Source organism: Protobothrops mucrosquamatus, unplaced genomic scaffold (genome assembly GCF_001527695.2).
Source record: "Protobothrops mucrosquamatus isolate PMUCROS unplaced genomic scaffold, P.Mucros_1.0 scaffold3, whole genome shotgun sequence".
NCBI lineage: Eukaryota > Metazoa > Chordata > Lepidosauria > Squamata > Viperidae > Protobothrops > Protobothrops mucrosquamatus.
The window spans coordinates 177,866-195,461 of NW_015386390.1; the positions used below are offsets into that span (position 1 = coordinate 177,866).

The following is a 17,596-nucleotide window of genomic DNA, read 5'->3' on the forward strand; positions in this document are numbered from 1 at the left end:
TATACCTTGACAGAAAGGCAATTGGACTGGCTCAGTGGTATAAATTTTTCCCTGTGATCAAATAGAGCAGTGGTCCCCCAACCGTTTGGGCACCGGGGACCGGTTCCATGGAGAGAGGTTTTTCCGCGGACCGGAGGGGGATGTGGTTTCACGTGCTGCTTGCATCCCGCGGATGGGGCTTTGCTTGTTTGTGTGGACCGGTTGCTGGTATGCCGCGGCCTGGTGCCGGTCCACAGACCGGGGGTTGGGGACCCCTGTATAGCATGGTAAGATGAAGAGATGACTGTATTGGTGGGTTGCCATTTAGTGGCTTTGTTTAAGTTAATTAGCTATTTACTTATACAATCATAGGACTGGAAGGGACCTTGGTGGTCTTCTAATCCAAAGGTCCCCAACCTTTGGATTACATTGTAGCGAATAGAGGAAGCGAAAGCAATAACCCCACAGGCATATCCCCCCTCCCCCTTGGGAGTATGGCAGAACCCAGGGAAAAGTGAGATTTGTTTTTAGATCAGAGGAGATAGATAGAAATGAAATAGAAATGGGTTCTGACACTACCCTTATGAGCCATTTAGTAATTGAGGAGTAGTTAAATACAAACAAAAGCCTACTGGAGAACATATGTAGTTTAAGACATGGTTGTCCAATCTTTTAGCTTGCCAGGACGTGCATTGAGTGAGGAGGAATTAACAGAGTTCCTTTTTTGAAATATGTTTTATGATCTTGTGGGGCTGCATTACTAATTGGTCTGCGGTCCACAGCTGGACACAATGGTTTAAGCCAAAGGTTCTTATACATAAATTGGGGATTATTGTTTATTATTCTATAAAGAGTTCATCCTGAGAGGGATTTTTCCTGTAAAGGCAGGTTTGAAATGCTTGAAATAAATACCAGGGCCTAATACAGGTAATCCTTGACTTAACAACAATTCATTTAATGACCGTCTGAAGTTACAACCACTGGAAAAAGTAACTTAGATGTTTTTCACACTTATGATCGTTGCAGCATCCCCACGGACACATGATCCAAATTCGAATGCTTGGCAAATGGTTCATATTTATGACGATCGCAGCGTCCCCGGGGGCCACGCGATCCCCTTTTGCGGCCTGACAAGCAAAGTCAATGGGGGGGGAGCCAGATTGGCTTAACACCCGTGTTACTAACTTAACACCCACAACGATTCACTTAACAAATGCAGAAGAAAGGTTATCAAATGGGGCAAACTTTATTGCGTCACGTAGCCACATAAATTTTGGGTTCAGTTGTGGTCATACGCTGAGGACTACCCGTCTATAGATTTGCCATTTGAAGTCCATTCCCTGTTTTTAAAAAAAGATACAATTCTCTCTCAAAAAAATTTCTCCTTGATGATTAACAGGTAATTGGGATTGAGAACTCAGAATGGAAAAGATTCCGTAGGGCAGTGATGGCGAACCTTTTAGAGACCGAGTGCCCAAACTGCAACCCCAAACCCACTTATTTATCACAAAGTGCCAGGGCCGCATCAGCACTGTGGTGCCCTCAAGGGAGGCAGGGGGCGTGGCCCACTGGTGGGCGTGGCTGCGGTGGTCACAGCAGACTGAGTGGGGGTGGCTGGAGTGGGCGTGGCCACCTTGATGTTGCTCGTGGGGGGGACACCTGTGGGGGCTGGGCAGGATGGGGGAGATCCAGGGGGTCTCTTGTGGGTGGGGCGGTGGGCAGGAGGCTCGTCCTGCGGGGGGTAGGCGAGGGGTGCCATTGCTGCGGGGCAAGGGGAGGCAGGGGCGGCTGCTGCCTGACACCATCAGCCCCCACACACAGAGGCCAGCGAGCGCATGGGGGCCTGCCAATCACCTCTACTCGAGCTTGCCAGTCAGCTGCTTCGCTTCCTTTGTGCTGGGTGGGGCTGCCACTCCGGGCACCAGCGGTGGCCTAATGGACCTGCGCGAGCTGGCGGCGGTGGTGGCAGATGTTCCCACAGAGAGGGCTCTGAGTGCCACCTCTGGCACGCGTGCCCTAGGTTCGCCATCACTGCCATAGGATATATATTGCAACAAATATAAAGGAAGTGGATGTGTAGAATGAAGGAAATGCAGTTTGACTGTCCCTTAAGTTAAAAACAGCAAGCAAAACTACTAGATCGCCGACATTGTTCAGCGTCTGCCTTTCTGCCTGTTGTTGAAGAAAACTGCAGAGTTAGTTGACATCTTTGCAATCCTCGAACTAACATGTGGCAGATGGCTGTGGAACGATGACAGCAGTATGTTCCCAATTCAGGAGGAGCTTTAAAATGGTTATGCCCAGTTTTGGAAATGACGAACTAGCAGAAGGCATGTCATTACTCCAGTTGTTACAAGCCATTCATCCTCTTATAATCGGATGTCTAGAAAATGAACACAGGGACAGAATTCTTTTTTCTTTCTTTTTTTTTTTTTTTGAAGGTTGGGATCTTATGATTAAAAGATGTTCTACCTGCACTGGATTTGAAGGCAGAATTACAGCCTGGTACAAGAGGCAAGGAGTGATTAGGAGTGATATAATTTGTACATTTTCTTCCGAACAGATGTTATGCTGCTCCGTTCTTAGCTGTTCATAAATTCAGATTTGAAATGTCCATTGGAGCAGTTTTGAGATTACTTCAATCAAATCTTTTTCTACATGTTGCGTATTACAACATTATTATGGCATTAATTTAAAAGTGAATTTGAAATTTCTCTCTCTTGGGCTTCTGGTAAATGTAAGAATATTAAAAGTGGGGGGGGGGGTGACATAGGAAGTTGAATTGGGTTAAGATATAAATTTAGTACCTCTTGTGTACATATATTTAAAGTAGCGTTATGCTAGAACTACTGTTGAGTTAATATCTGGATTCATTTGGACTTAACTGTGTTTTTTTCCCCCCGTCAACCAAATGCTCAATTTTAGAGTAATTTATGAATTACCTGATTTATATGCAGGGCTTTTTTTGAGTCTCTTTTCCACCGCCTTGAGTTTGGACCGGTGCGGGAGTAGTTTGGGATCCTGGCGGGGAAATCTCTTGTCCTTACGTTCATTTTAAACCCTCCCCGATAAAGGCCACGCCCTCCCCGATAAAGGCCACGCCGGCCGGGCCTTTTTCCACGGCCTTGCGCCAAGGCGGCGCAAGGCCGTGAAAAAAAGCCCTGTTTATATGTTATCTCAACCAAGCAAATTTTACATGTAACAAATTATCTTCCTGGTATAAAGGGAAAGTATGTCATCTTGTAAGATAAGCATTTATATATATATGAATTTAGCTGTTTTCAGTTATACAAGTAGAAATATGCCCATATTACCAAGTTTTAAAGTTGGTGTTTAAATAGAAATAATTAGGCTCACTTAAAAAGTGTTTAATTGAAAGAATAATAATCTCTATAAGCAATTTTAGCATATAAGGATACATTGAAATAGATTTCTAAAAGTTCTTCACTATGATTGTTACTTTGGGGAAACTGCATCATATCAAGAAAGCAAATCTGCATATTAATTTGACTATAAAATCCAATGTCTTAAATGTAGCACAACCTATTATAGTATTATGCCTGAAAAGAGTTGCTTATTTTCTCCTTTTTAAAAAAATTGTTGGTTCCCCTCCCTTTGAATTATTTTTATAACTATATTTGTAGGACTGGATTATTACTATTGCAGCCTGCCCCTATTCCTTCCCTCCTGTTTTTGCTAATTACTTCCTCCTTTGAATATTGGTAAAGGACAATTTTTTGTGGTAAAATACATTAGTATTAATTTGTTCTCAGCCAATGTCATAATGCCTATTATGGAGGCTAAAAGAAACTTAAGTTCTAGTTTACATAAAATAACTCTAATGTTGTAAAGGGGGATTTTTTTTTCCTTTTAATGTGAAGCAGTACAGTCTTAGCAGAAAGGGGAAACTAGTAGAAATATGCTTTTTTTCTGAAGAACCCTTGATTAAAAAACACATTTCCTTGATCAGTTACTGGGTGGAGTGAATTTGAATCCCTTTCTTGAATATTTTATGAACAATATTTTTTTCTTGCTCTTTCGTTTTATAAGGCTCTCCTAATAGCACATTACAAAGAGCAGGCTTACAAAATATGCAAGACTGTGCAAAAAAAAAAAAAAAAAGGAAAACAAATGGGAAGGCCGAAGAACGAAAAATGAATATAGATACTGTTTTCTACATTTCACAGGCTAGAAGGAATGGTTAAAATATTTTGCATTGATGATTGTCCAAATAGCTGTCCAGAATGGTATAGGGTTTCCTGCCTGAGCAGGTGGTTGGACTAGATGACCTCCAAGGTCCCTTCCAACTTTATCATCATCATCATCATCATCATCATCATCATCATCATCATCATCATTATTATTATTATTATTATTATTATTATTATTATTATTAATCAGTGACTTATAGGCATGACTAAGGCAGGCTGTAACCACACCAAAGGCAGCAGCTAAGGGTTAAACACGTACTATATATATGTTTGATATTTCTATGGTACATGTGGGTACTAATCTTAGAAAACTGGAGAGTGAAACACGTCTGGAAGGAAATGTAAGCTTCAGACTGTTTAATCTTCAATGGGTGAAAATAAATGGCGCTGGGACGCGGGACAATCCAAACTGGGAAAAACCGTTCATTCAATAATTAGAAACATTTCTAAATAAGCATCTGATCGGGAATGGCATTCCAGCCATAATTAAGTACTGCAGTACGTTTCCTTTCAAAACAGTACAACTTAACTGTATATAAACAGGAAGATAAAAGAATGTGCTGACCTTTATAAAGCAAAATGATTGTTGGTAGGAAGACATCTGTTGATGGTTCGCTATTTAGAGTGAATGTACTAATACTCAGATAGGCCTTTTCTGGCTGTAAGGCTGAAGATGTTAAGAGTCTAGTGCAGTGGTGGCGAACCTATGGCACGGGTGCCAGAGGCGGCACTCAGAGCCCTCTCTGTGGGCACACGCGCCGTCATCCCAGTCCTAGGCCTTCAGCTGAGTTTTATAAAACCTTTTCGCTTTAGGCCTCCGCCGCCGTGTGCAAAAAAAAAAAAAAGGTTCAATCAATCAGTCAATTTCAACTTCTCGCAGGGAAAAAAAAGATCTTGCAAAGTTGGAATTGATTGATTGAACTTTTTAGTCCCACCCAGTCTGCCATTACCACCACAGCCACGCCCACCCAATGGGCCACACCCACCCGGCACTCCACGATGCATAAGTGGGTTTTGGGTTGCAGTTTGGGCACTCGGTCTCTAAAAGGTTCGCCATCACTGGTCTAGTGTCTGCTTTTTGTGAGTCTTAAGAATCGTAGCTTGTCCAGTTGTACAATGTAAAAGAATTATGGATGTGTGTTTGTGGAAGTGGGAAACGTTGATTTGAAATTGAAGTTCTTTTGCCTGTTCTTCATCCTTTCAGGCTCCCCAGGAAATGAAATTAATAACCCAGCCAGCCATCTAGAAAATACATTAGAGAGTCTTTCTAAGTATGAAAGGCCAAGCCAGGTGGTTAAGGACCAGGATGCTGGAAAGAAAGGCACAGAAGCACAGACTAAGAAAGGAAACGATGAATCGGAGAGCGATTTTGAATCAGACCCCCCTTCTCCAAAGAGTAGCGAGGAAGAGGAAGAGCAGGAGGACGAAGAGGTCTTGCAGGGTGAGTCTGGAGACTTCGTTGACGACAACGATACAGAACCAGAAAACTTAGGCCAGCATCCCCTTCTGATGGATTCCGAAGAAGATGGAGAAGATGACGATAAGCACAGTTCTGACTCTGATTCTAACCGTTTTCGGCCTGCAGAAGAGGTACCTTGCAGTAGATTCAGAGACGGGCCTGGCAGTACAGAAAGTAGAGAGACAATCCTTCCCTGTCCTTCATCGACTGAGGTCCCAGCTTCCAGTCGGAGCCCCAAACAAGAATTTGATGTCTTTGGAGCGGTTCCATTCTTCGTTTTGCAGCCCCAAGAACAAAAGGATACGTCTCCCCAAGTTGTCCCCCGTGAGCCAGACCAGGACGACTTCGATGTCTTTACCAAAGCCCCCTTCAGCAGAAGAATATCTCAGCAAGATGAGTCGGTTTCAGGTTCCGAACCTCAAGCGTCTCCCGTCTCCCCCAAAAGCGTGGATGTTTTTGGCTGCCTCCCGTTCCAGCCCGTTTCCCTCCAAAGGCCCGGTGAATCCAGAGAGGATCTGTTCGGCCTCGTCCCGTTTGAGGAGATCACCGGGAGCCAGCAGCAACACAAAGCGAAGCAGCAGCAGCGGAATCTGCAGAAGCTCTCTTCCCGTCAGAGGCGCCTGAAGCAGGAGGGGTCCAAGAGCAACGGCAAGCGCCATCACGGAACCCCCACCAGCACCAAGAAGAACTTGAAGCCCAGCTATCGGACGCCAGAGAGAGCCCGGCGGCACAAAAAAGCCGGCCGCCGAGATTCCCAAAGCAGCAATGAGTTTCTGACCATTTCCGATTCCAAGGAGAACATAAGTATTGCCCTGTCGGAGAGCAAGGACAGAGTCAATCCCCTGCAGGGTGACGACAATCTCCTGGATCTCTTTGGAGCCAAGCCTTTCCATCCAGCAGAAGGGCTGCGTCTCCCCCAACACCAGGGATTGGGTGATAACCGTGGGGATCACAACACAGCAGTTCCCGGGAGACCCAGGCAGAGTTCCTTTCTTGGTAGCATTCATTCCGGCGACGGTGTAAAATTAACGGATGATTTTGGAGCAGTTCCTTTCACCGAACTCGTGCCAAGTGTGACATCTCAACAGAGCCAGCAGCAACAGGCAATAGAGTTAGATCCGTTCGGGGCAGCTCCCTTTCCTTCCAAACAATAGACTCTTTTTAGGAACATCTGAATATTTCTTTTTTTTAAAAAAAAACCTTGGATTTAATACGCCACTGTAATCCATTTACTTCGGTTGAGAAGCAAATGTTTTATTTTTTTATTTTTAAAGTACAACACGCTTACTTCTCTGCGGCGACTCGATGGGATTTTAACCCCGGCAATGTTAAAAGAGACAAGATTGGGATGGATAAAATGGCGGAAGTTTGAATAGAGAAAATCTTTCCGAACGTTAGGTCAGAAGATCACAGAGGATATTATTGGCTATGACTAGAACATTTCAGAATTGCATCCTGCGTAGAGGGCAATTACACTTGAATTAATGGAGAGATGGAAGGATCAGACTGGGTCGACGAAGGAAATAGGATCTTATCCGTCAGAAATCGAGAAAACGTCTAAAAAAAAAAAAGCCAGGTTTATCTAGAACTGCTTCTTTGTACCTCTTCTAAAGGTTTTTAGAAAAAACAACAACACCCTCTTCTTAAATCTCTGAAAATCAGAGCTTGCTGTCTTGATACTGGTTCCTAAACTTACATGAAGAAACCCAAATCTTTCTATCTGCCCGAACTGTGCTTTTTCACAGTAAGTGCCATTAATATAAAACAGGGATTGTTGTAATTCTTAGAATTTCAAGAACTTAGCTGGGGATGTTGGAAGTGGGAGTGGAACGAGAAAGCAGCAGCACTAACAGTTAACTTCTGCAGCACTTTTGAAGATGGCTCATTTGAGAAGAGAGAGCTTGGTTGACTTGCATGCCATACCAACACGTACCGTTTTGGAGAAGATGGGGGAAAACAGCCAGAAAATTGTAGCAAATTCAGACCTCTTAAAAGAGTTTAATCAAGAGTTTTCACCCCATGTCTGCTCACTTTACTGGGGTTTTGTATTTCATATGAACTGTATATACCCCGAAAGGTTTTTAGCCTTCTAAAATGGTTCTCACCTAATTTTTTGAATGCTTTCTGTATTACATGATTGTACTTTTCTAAGACTTCATACAAAACACACCGATCAGTTTCCAACAAAAAGGAGGTTTAGAATTGAAGGCTTAAAAATGATGCTGTTTTGAGTCTCTTACTATTAACTGCATAGTAAAAACCAGCAATGCCTTAACAGCCAGGACCATGTCCTGATATAATTTTACCTCTGAGCCAATTGGTGCCCTTGAGACACAGATTGTAACATTTGGAGAACTTAGGTGAGTAGACAGTACATTTTTGAACTTTCAATCCGAGGAAAGGAATTCCGAATGTCGTCATTCGCTGTTGATCGTTCTAGAGCGGCGACGTTTGTTCAAAATAGCAATTTGATGTCCTGCAATTCCCTTTCAGTTTTGTGAAAATGGGTGTCTTTGAAAAAGGACATCGTAAACAGTTTTGTCACAAAGAATGGCCAGGATCCAGAGAACGTGGCAGTATCTTTTTGGAGTACAGGTGTGTGTGTGTATGTGTGTGTGCATGAATCAGAAATGTTAAACATATAGCAGAAGTTGATGTTTGCTCCCACGACAAAAAGCAATCCATTCTTAAAAAGTGAAACGTTTCAAAAACCATTTCTGTCGTTAAGTGAATGAAGATTGACATCTCAGGATCCTTGCACAGGTATTCACACATAGATGAATTTCAACTGTAGAAGCTACATGACCTTAACTATAGATGTGTCTGGGTATCATTTACATAGTTTGAATATCATTGTGGGGAAAAAAAAGAGATTTCCAAGGGGGAATCATTGGATGAAGTTCCTTAAAAGATAACAAGTAGTGGCTTTGGCCATCCAGTTACTGTGTTAAAACATGAAGAAAACAGAGTAACTTTTGGATAATTTTTGAATATAATAAATATGAAAAGATAAAGGTTCAAGAGCCGTAAACATACTTCAAAGTTGTTGCTTTTTTTAAAAAAAAATGTCATTTAGTCATTCTTAAAAGATATGCTTTCACGTTCTTGCTAAATTTGCTTCTAAATGTGCAGTCCATCTCTTCGCACGATATGAAATCGAAAGCCCCCCCCCCAAAATTAGAAGTCTGGCTCGCTACACAAAATATTGTGTAAAATATTTCTCAGAAGACTTGTTCCTTTGTGCCAAAGCCTCAGATGTAAGGTGTGTTGTAAAATAACTCTCTTTCCAAATAGCTCTCACTTCAATCATGGCAGACTTCCTAGCAAAATCAAGTCATTAAGGACCTGCTAATTAAATGTACTGTGTTTGGTTTTCACATTGGAAGGCTTTCTGTCTTGGAGACATGTCAGTACGGGTTGGAGTCCCAGAATGAACGGAGAGCTGATTTGAATTAGGGTCTCCGTGTGATAACCTCATTTTATTTGAAAAGATGTATGTGCTTCAGGTGGTATAAAAGGAATGCAATAATTTGGATTCCTGACCCCCAAAGTTGCCATGCTGACACTTACTAAAATTAATGGGACAAAAAGTAATTTGCAGCTAATATGCCTAATTAGTTTGATAATGTATATTTTTTTTGCCTCACAATGTTATCTGCGTGATTACACCTGACGGCTGATATTTTTTTTTTATATCTCCACCCAAACTCTTTTCATCAGAAAATCCTGATGAAATCAGATTGCTGTAAGTTCTTTCTAGTAAGCAGTTTAACATGATGATGATGATGATATATTTGCCATGAGAAATGACATTTAGAGTAATTGAGTCACTCCCTTTTCTGTCTTCAGGATCCTAAATTGTGGCTTTGATTTGCCAGAAGGATATCCTTTGTAGCAATTATGGTTAGTTTTATTCTGTGCTTTTGTATGGGCATATGAACTTAACACTATATGGATGTATGAATTCCTGTACTTAATGACCAAAAATGGCACCAATCTATTTAGGGATGGGAAGAGCTGAAATAGCACAACTTCGTGATTTGCATCTGTTTATATATATTTCTCAGATAATTCTTCCCCAAACTGATCTGGGCTAGAAAATGCATAAAGTTGTCTTGGCCATCATCTCTGATTGCTAGGACAGATTTTCCATCGGAGAACTTTGGGGTACACCTACGTGGCTCCAGCTGTATAATTGGTAGATATGGATGAACAGGTGAGATAAAAGAAATATATATCTTGCTCTGCAGGGCTGGGCTTGAAGATAACCTTGCGTAAATCACGGCCATTCCTAGTTTCACCAGCTTTTTTTTTGCTTTTGAATAAGCTCTTGCATCTCCCTGCTTTCTGCACCTTTGATCAATCAGACTTTTAAAAGAATTTCATTTCCTAGATTATTGTAAATGAGATTTGTACACCGATTTTTTTGTGTTGTGTGCCTTTGGTGGCTGAACTGGGTGAGCTATTGGTAGTTCCCATAAAGTTGATTTCTACTTAATTTTCTTTGCCAAGTAAGTTTAATCATTGAATTCTGTGCTCCACTGAGAAAGGTGTTTATTTTCTTTGGGGGGGTTGGGATAGCCATGCTTGCTTGATGGATGTATTTATCCATATATCTGAAGTTCATTCTGTTTTGGTCTTTCCTCCAGTCGTAAGAAGATTGAGAGGTATTAATTCAGAACTGGAGATGGTTATCCAGTTTCCATGTTCATGAAATGATTAAACCTTTTCGTTACTGTATAGGGCAGTGATGGCGAACCTATGGCACGCGTGCCAGAGGCGGCACTCGGAGCCCTCTCTGTGGGCACATGCGCCATTGCCCCAGCCCCACCTCCCTCCACAGCCCCCCTCACCAGCCCCCCCAGGGGAGAGTCTCCCCCAGGCATGGCCCACGCAGAGCAGCGCAGCCAAGGACATAGCCGGGCAGCAGGGACAAGACTCCACCCTTGCGCCCCATCGCATGCAGATGATGCTGCAGGGTGCGGGTGGAGGGCGTGGCTGCCATAGCATTGCAAGGCCGCCTGGGCGATTTGCTGCAGCGGGCCGTGGAGGCGATGAGTGGCCCTGCAGGTGGGCGGGGTGGGGGCGGAGCACGGACGGGCTGCGGGGTGGGGCGGTTTTGGGGCACTCGGTCTCTAAAAGGTTCACCATCACTGGTATAGGGAAATCTGAGCCTTTTACTAATCAGCTGTACACTTCATTCTGGAGGCTATACAGCTTTGGACAGAATAATTGACTGATAAAATTACGGTACTGTTTATGTTTAATTTGAAAGTATAATTTCTATCTATGAGGTCAAAGATAGAAATCAAGGTGCTTTAGGGGGAAATGTCACTTACCCCCTTATATGACTGCATTTGTTACCTAAATGTGTTCAGAAGGTACAAGTTTTGAGCTTTGTAACGTGAGACTGAATCTCTCGCCACAAATCTTGTAGATTGAAAATATCCATTCGAGGCTACTTCCCTGGTGTGTTCCACCCAGATATACTCTTTGAAGATGATCCTGCAACAATAAAATTCAGTAGCAAGCACCCAGGGCTGCCCAGAAGTCCTCAAGTTTTCTCCTAACAATAAGAAGAAGAAGAAAAAAAAATCTACTGTGAGAATAAAAGGAGATAGCTACTACTGTGAGAGAATAGCAATTAGAGTTTATCAGAATATTTTTGTATATGATAGTGTATTTTTATAGACAGATGTATATAAAGCATACACACGCACACATCGCGTTGTCTCTTGGGAGTCTGTGATTTTAAATATAGCATTGCAGTCACAATCATTTTCTCGGCATTGGAAAACGAAACGGAGGCAAAAGCTGCTAAAAAAGAATAATAAGGAAATGCAAAAACAATGTCTGTCTGGTTATTTTTCTAGAGCAGTGGTTCTCAACCTTTTTAATGCCGCGACCCCCAACCGGTCGTAAGTCGAGGACTAAACCGGTCGTAAGTCGAGGACTACCCAACCGGTCATAAGTCGAGGACTTTCCCTGCCCGGGAGCACCGCGCATGTGTGGTTCCACCCCCTGCACTGGCCGAGGTGTAGCTGGCAAGCGGCAGAGACGGAGCAGGCCGACCACCAGCTGGCCCAGCCCAAGGGAAGTAAGGCGCCCGCCGGAAAAGGGGAAAAAATGGCGGACAACCTTGCTTGGCGACCCCCGTGAAATGGTTGATCGACCCCAAATGGGGTCGCGACCCATAGGTTGAGAACCGCTGTTCTAGAGCGCTTTGAAGAGAAATATTGTAAACCATTGCCAATGTTAAGTTTCTGGGGTAAGAACATCACTTAAGAATAAAACGACAACGTTACTTACATTCTACTTGCTGGCAAACAGCGTCAAGTGCACTTTTAAAAATTACACTTCCATTTCTTCTTTTTTCTCTTTTTTTTTTTGTTAGACTTGAAATTTCTAAAGCGTTGTGCGGTGTGTATGTGTGCATGTATGTGTGTGGGTAACCACTAATAACAGATCTTTTTGTGCAAAAACGATGTGCGTAAAAGAACTTCCAGTCGTTAAAAGTCAACCAGATGTTTCTGTAACACCAACCACTGTGTGAATTTGCAACGGGAGCTGGGGTGCTACGAGTAAAACTTGTCATTCCAGTACTGTATGAAGATTTTTTTTCCAATGTGTAAGGTCTCCTTCGCCTCTCCTTTTAACTTAAATCTTGTTCCATCCAATGCCAGCTGTTATAATAAAAGTCTTACTGTACCTTTTTCAAAGCATGTTTACTAAGATGTGTTAATAACATCCGAGCAAAATTTCAATGCTGTCTAGCTATTTTAAAAGTGTGTTTCTTTTTTTTGTGCTTTGTGGTGGGGTGGAGGAAAGCCAGACAATTAGAGAATATGTTTTTTAAATCGGGGTTGGGCAGATTTTTAAAAGTTCAGGAGCCGTAACTCAATCTGCCCTTTTGAGCTCTTGAAGAATTTAGGTGAATTTTTTTCAGTCCATTCGACGGTGAGGCTTGTGGTAGATGCTGGAAGCTTTCCCCTTACCTTGCGATGGCCAAATGTGAAGAATTGTGTGAAACCAAAATGTATTTTTGTTACATTTTCCGGAGCAAAACTCCTAACTTGCTAAGTTATGAATCCATGGATGCCCAAAGGCGAATTTTCCACCCCATTACCGTACTTCATAGAGCAGGGGTAGGCAACCTTGGCTCTTTTATGACTCGTGGACTTCAACTCCCAGAATTCCTGAGCCAGCCATGCTGGCTCAGGAATTCTGGGAGTTGAAGTCCACAAATCATAAAAGGGCCACGTTTGAAGACCCCTGCTCAACAGTATGGCTAGTTGTTTCAAACTAGTTTGGTCTATAGCAGTGGTGGCAAACCTATGGCATGGGTGCCAGAGGCGGCACTCGGAGCCCTCTCTGTGGGCACACGTGCCGGTCCTCCAGCCTTGCCTCCCCCCGCGACCCCCTCCTCTCCAGTAGCCCCCCTGAAGGAGAGTTGCCCTCGAGCGTGGCCCACACGGAGCAGCGCAGCCAAGGACATGGCAGCCAGGCAGCGTAGACAACACTCTGCCCTCACACCCCATCATGCAGTTGATGCTGCACGGCACGGGCAGAGGGTGTGGCCGCCATAGCGCTGCTAGGCTGCATGGGCAATCTACGGCGGGCCGTGGAAGCAGTGAGTGGTCCTGCGGGCCAGCGGGGCGGGGGATGGGGGCAGAGCAGGGGCGGGGCAGGGGAGTGGAGCAGGGCGGGGCCAGTTTTTGGGCACTCGGTCTCTAAAAGGTTCGCCATCACTGATCTATAGCCTACTGAAAGTCTCAAATTATAATTCTTGTCTTTATAACTTATGCTTAAAGAGGCATAAAGCTGCTCTTACACCATTCTCTTGGGATTTGCTAGTACCTCACAAGAATACTTAAGATTTTCTTTAATGTGCTTTTCAGCATGCAAAATAATGGCAGGATACTGAGTATCTCAAAGCTTACAGCCCTGCCTTTCCCCATACTAGGTTTTTTCAGGCCCCCTTACCCAATTATTTGTTACTATGCAGCACACCAAATCGTACATTTTGGCAAACCATTTATTGAAGCGCTATTTACACAACACCTACAGTGCAACCTGATAAAATTGCCTTTTTAGATCGAGTGCAAACAATGTTAATGACTTTTTTGTACAGTTAAAAGATGTTAAAGATGACGGAAGTAAAACAAAAGCTGTGATGACAGGCCACGACACCTGCAGTTAATGGTGAATGTACAATTAAGATTCCTACAGATTTCCGTAACGGCTGTCCTAGGCTAGAGGCATAAATCTGAAATAAAGCTGTAGCTTTCATTTTAGTTTCAGGCAAAAAACAACAATAAAGCATGAAACAAATGGAAGGCATAGGAGATGGAGAAAGATGTTGGAGAGGAATCCATTAGAAGAGTTGGTTGCATTCACGATAAACCATAAATTGGCCTTGTTTCTTCCTTCTTCCAAAGGTATCTGGTGATTTCTTATAGCCATGCTTGCATCTTCTGTGGCAGATCTTGGCACCTATCAACTTTGCTGATAGTCCTAGGGCAGTTATGGACTTGTGGACATCTGGTATTGCTGTTTGCTGCGTTTAGCTTCCTGAAAGTGTCCCAAAAACTTGAGAGCAGCATAATGCCTTTAAAAGTATAAGAACAACAGAGTGAGAGTTATCACTGGAATTCAGTCCATCTATGCAGAAAAAAAAATCACTGCCAGTTTTTCTTTAAAACCTCTTTACTGAACTGAAATTATCAAATTATAGAAGCAAGGAGGGAGAAGCATATATTGAGAAATTCTTATTTCTTTCAGTAAGCTTTACAAATTTTAAAATTTGCTTCTAACAATGCACCCGTGGTAATGGTCTTCATTTTAAATTTCAGTTAAATTAAAAGTCTATGGAGGATCTTTTAACTTAAAACTGCTTCTTAAATGAAAAAGAGGCATTCATTTGAAGAGCCTGCTGCTACAAGTGCATCTTGAAGAAGGCTCTGGAAACCCTTTTAACCATCTCTAACATCTACTTTTTCTAAAACATTTTTTCCCGCATAAGAACCTTCACTTGATTTTCATTTTTTTTTAAAAAAAACATAGAATTGAATAGTCTTGCTTCTCTACCTTGCACAAAACGTAGTAACAAAATATGCTCTTACACGAACAAACTAAGCAACTGCTTTCAACCATGTAAAATATACTGCCTGGATAGCCCAATTTACTTTTAAGGATGTTCATTTCCATCTTGGCATTAATTATAGGTTTTGTTCTCTATTGCACAAACACTGAGCTTGTTATATTATCACATACAGGGTATGATAGGATGAGGTTATAGGGGCCATGAGACACTATTAATAACCACAATAAAGCCATTAATTTTAATGTTTTTCAATGTTAAGTGATACTTAACAGTATAAATCAGGGGTGTGCTGGCTCAGGAATTCTGGGAGTTGAAGTCCACGAGTCATAAAAGAGCCAAAGTTGACTACCCCTGGTATAAATTATAAGGCAAAAATACACATCAAACTCCCAATTCCAGTTTTTAAAGGATAAGCCTGGAAACCAAAAGCAAAATTTGATCTTGCAGAAGACAAAATGAATGTGTTTAAAGGACGTTTCACGGTGGCCAACAGCGAACTCTTGATTCTGCCTACTTATTGAAGAATTTATGCTTTGCATTCTGTCCCATGTTTTTACTGTTTTGCTTTACAACGACCTGGGCGCTCAGCAGTTTAGGTCATTCCCAACCCAGGGAATTTTGCACCTTGGCAGGCCTTTTCTCCTGAATGAAGGCTCCAGTGCATCCTGTAAACACCTGGAAAAACCCAGCTGCATTAATAGATTCGATGCGTGTGGATAATAAACCCGATGCCTTCCAAGGATCATAATGCTCTCTATTAGCAGGGCTGTCCAACCTTAGCAACTTTTAAGACGTGTGGAGTTCAACTGCCAGAATCCCCCAGCCTGCCCGGGGGGAATTCTGTGAGTTGAAGTCCACTGGTCTCCAAAAGTTGCCAAGTTTGGACACCCCTGCTCTAGTTTTTCAGGGGTGAGTCTCTGGTTTCCAGACCTGTCCATTTCCACTCCTTTCTACTCCACCCCCCCAGTCTCATCCCTGTTCAGCAATAAAGCCTTTTTTTAAAAAAAAAAAAACATGCACCAAATAGTACCTCTAGAGCAGTGGTTCTCAACCTGTGGGTTGGGACCCCATTTGGGGTCGATCAACCATTTCATGGGGGTCGCCAAGCAAGGCTGTCCGCCATTTTTTTTGTCTGCCATTTTTTCCCCTTTTCCGGCGGGTGCCTTACCTCCCTTGGGCTGGGCCAGCTGGTGGTCGGCCTGCTCCGTCTCTGCCGCTTGCCAGCTACGCCTCGGCCGGCGCAGGGGGCGGAATCACGCATGCACAGCGCTCCCGGGCAGGGAAAGTCCTCGACTTACGACCGGTTGGGTAGTCCTCGATTTACGACCGGTTTAGTCCTCGATTTACGACCGGTTTAGTCCTCGACTTACGACCGGTTTAGTCGACTTACGACCGGTTGGGGTCGCGGCATTAAAAAGATTGAGAACCACTGCTCTAGAGCAGTGATGCCGAACCTATGGCACGCGTGCCAGAGGCGGCACTCAGTGGGCACACCTGCTGCTGCCAGCTCCCGCAGGTCCATTAGGCTACCGCTGATGCCCAGAGCGGCAGCCCCACCCAGCACAAAGGAGACAAGGAGCTGGCTAGCAAGCTCGAGTAGAGATGGTAGAGCACGCCCCCATGCGCTGGCTGGCCTCGCCTTGCCCCGCAGCAATGGCACCCCAGCCCTACCCTCTGCCTCACCCCGCAGGATGAGCCTCTTGCCCACCGCCCCACCTACCAGAGACCCTCTGGATCTCCCGCAATCCTGCCCAGCCCCCACTGGCGTCCCCCCACGAGCAACATCAAGGTGGCCACGTCCACCCCGGCCACGCCCACTCAGTCTGCCATCACCACTGCAGCCACTCCCCCCAGTGGGCCATGCCCCCCCCGAGGGCACCACAATGCTGATGCGGCCCTGGCCCTTTGCAATAAATAAGTGGATTTTGGGTTGCGGTTTGGGCACTCAGTCTTTAAAAGGTTCGCCATCACTGCTCTAGACCAGGGGTAGGCAACCTTGGCTCTTTTATGACTCGTGGACTTCAACTCCCAGAATTCCTGAGCCAGCCATGCTGAGGGGAAAGGGAGAGGTTTCCAAGCTGAGCCATGCTGGCTCAGGAATTCTGGGAGTTGAAGTCCACGAGTCATAAAAGAGCCAAGGTTGCCTACCCCTGGTCTAGAGAAACAGAATTGTAATATGTGGGAAGACTTAAATTTACCCTCTTCAATTATAACCTCTTGAGGGAAACTGCTAATAGTTATCAGACTTAAAAGAAGCTTAAGTCCAACAGCCGTAGGACTGGGAGGCTCTACAAGGCAGCTGTCTCCCTTGTGTCCTAAGGGCTGAGATTGGTATGTGCGTACGAGCCAAAATCTTGCCCTGCTTCCCACTGAGAAAATAAGCAAGATTTTTTCCCCATTATGTTAGTTTTATGGACTCTGTGCTCTGAAAGTTAATGTGCATTACGACACAATTTTCAAAATTGGAAGAACCGCTGAGAAGAACCTTGTAAGCACACAAAAAGGTTTCTCCAAACACTTAGCAGAAGCCACATTAAAGCTAGAATTACATGTTTTTAGAAACTCCCCAGGGCAAGATCAGACTGTATTATCAAAAAAAATAAGAGCAGGAAGTTATAGGCGAGGAGAAAAGTATTATAGTTCTGGAGGGGATTTTAAAAGCAGATTTTTAGTAACTATTTTGTTGCACATTGTTATTTTTCCGTCCCTCCCCAATTCTATGCCAGTGTTTGCTACCAACAGACTGTAACTTAAATGCCTCTTACCTCTTCGTTCTTCTCTGCAAATCCCATTTTTGGCACTAGATGCTGAAGACACGGCTGCTGGAATCTCAAAACCTGGGAT

The 17,596-nt window shown here is 43.7% G+C and overlaps 1 protein-coding gene across 1 annotated transcript in view; it reads left to right on the forward strand.

Moving 5' to 3' along the window:
• The window catches only part of BMP2K (BMP2 inducible kinase), a 60,265-nt gene extending 53,066 nt beyond the window's left edge, over positions 1–7,199 (forward strand). Inside the window, exon 18 of the mRNA XM_029287373.1 lies at positions 5,395–7,199. Coding sequence (XP_029143206.1) covers positions 5,395–6,803 — 1,409 coding nt within the window. The 3' untranslated portion in view covers positions 6,804–7,199. The remainder of the gene's footprint in view (positions 1–5,394) is intronic.
• The last annotated feature ends 10,397 nt before the right edge of the window (positions 7,200–17,596 follow it).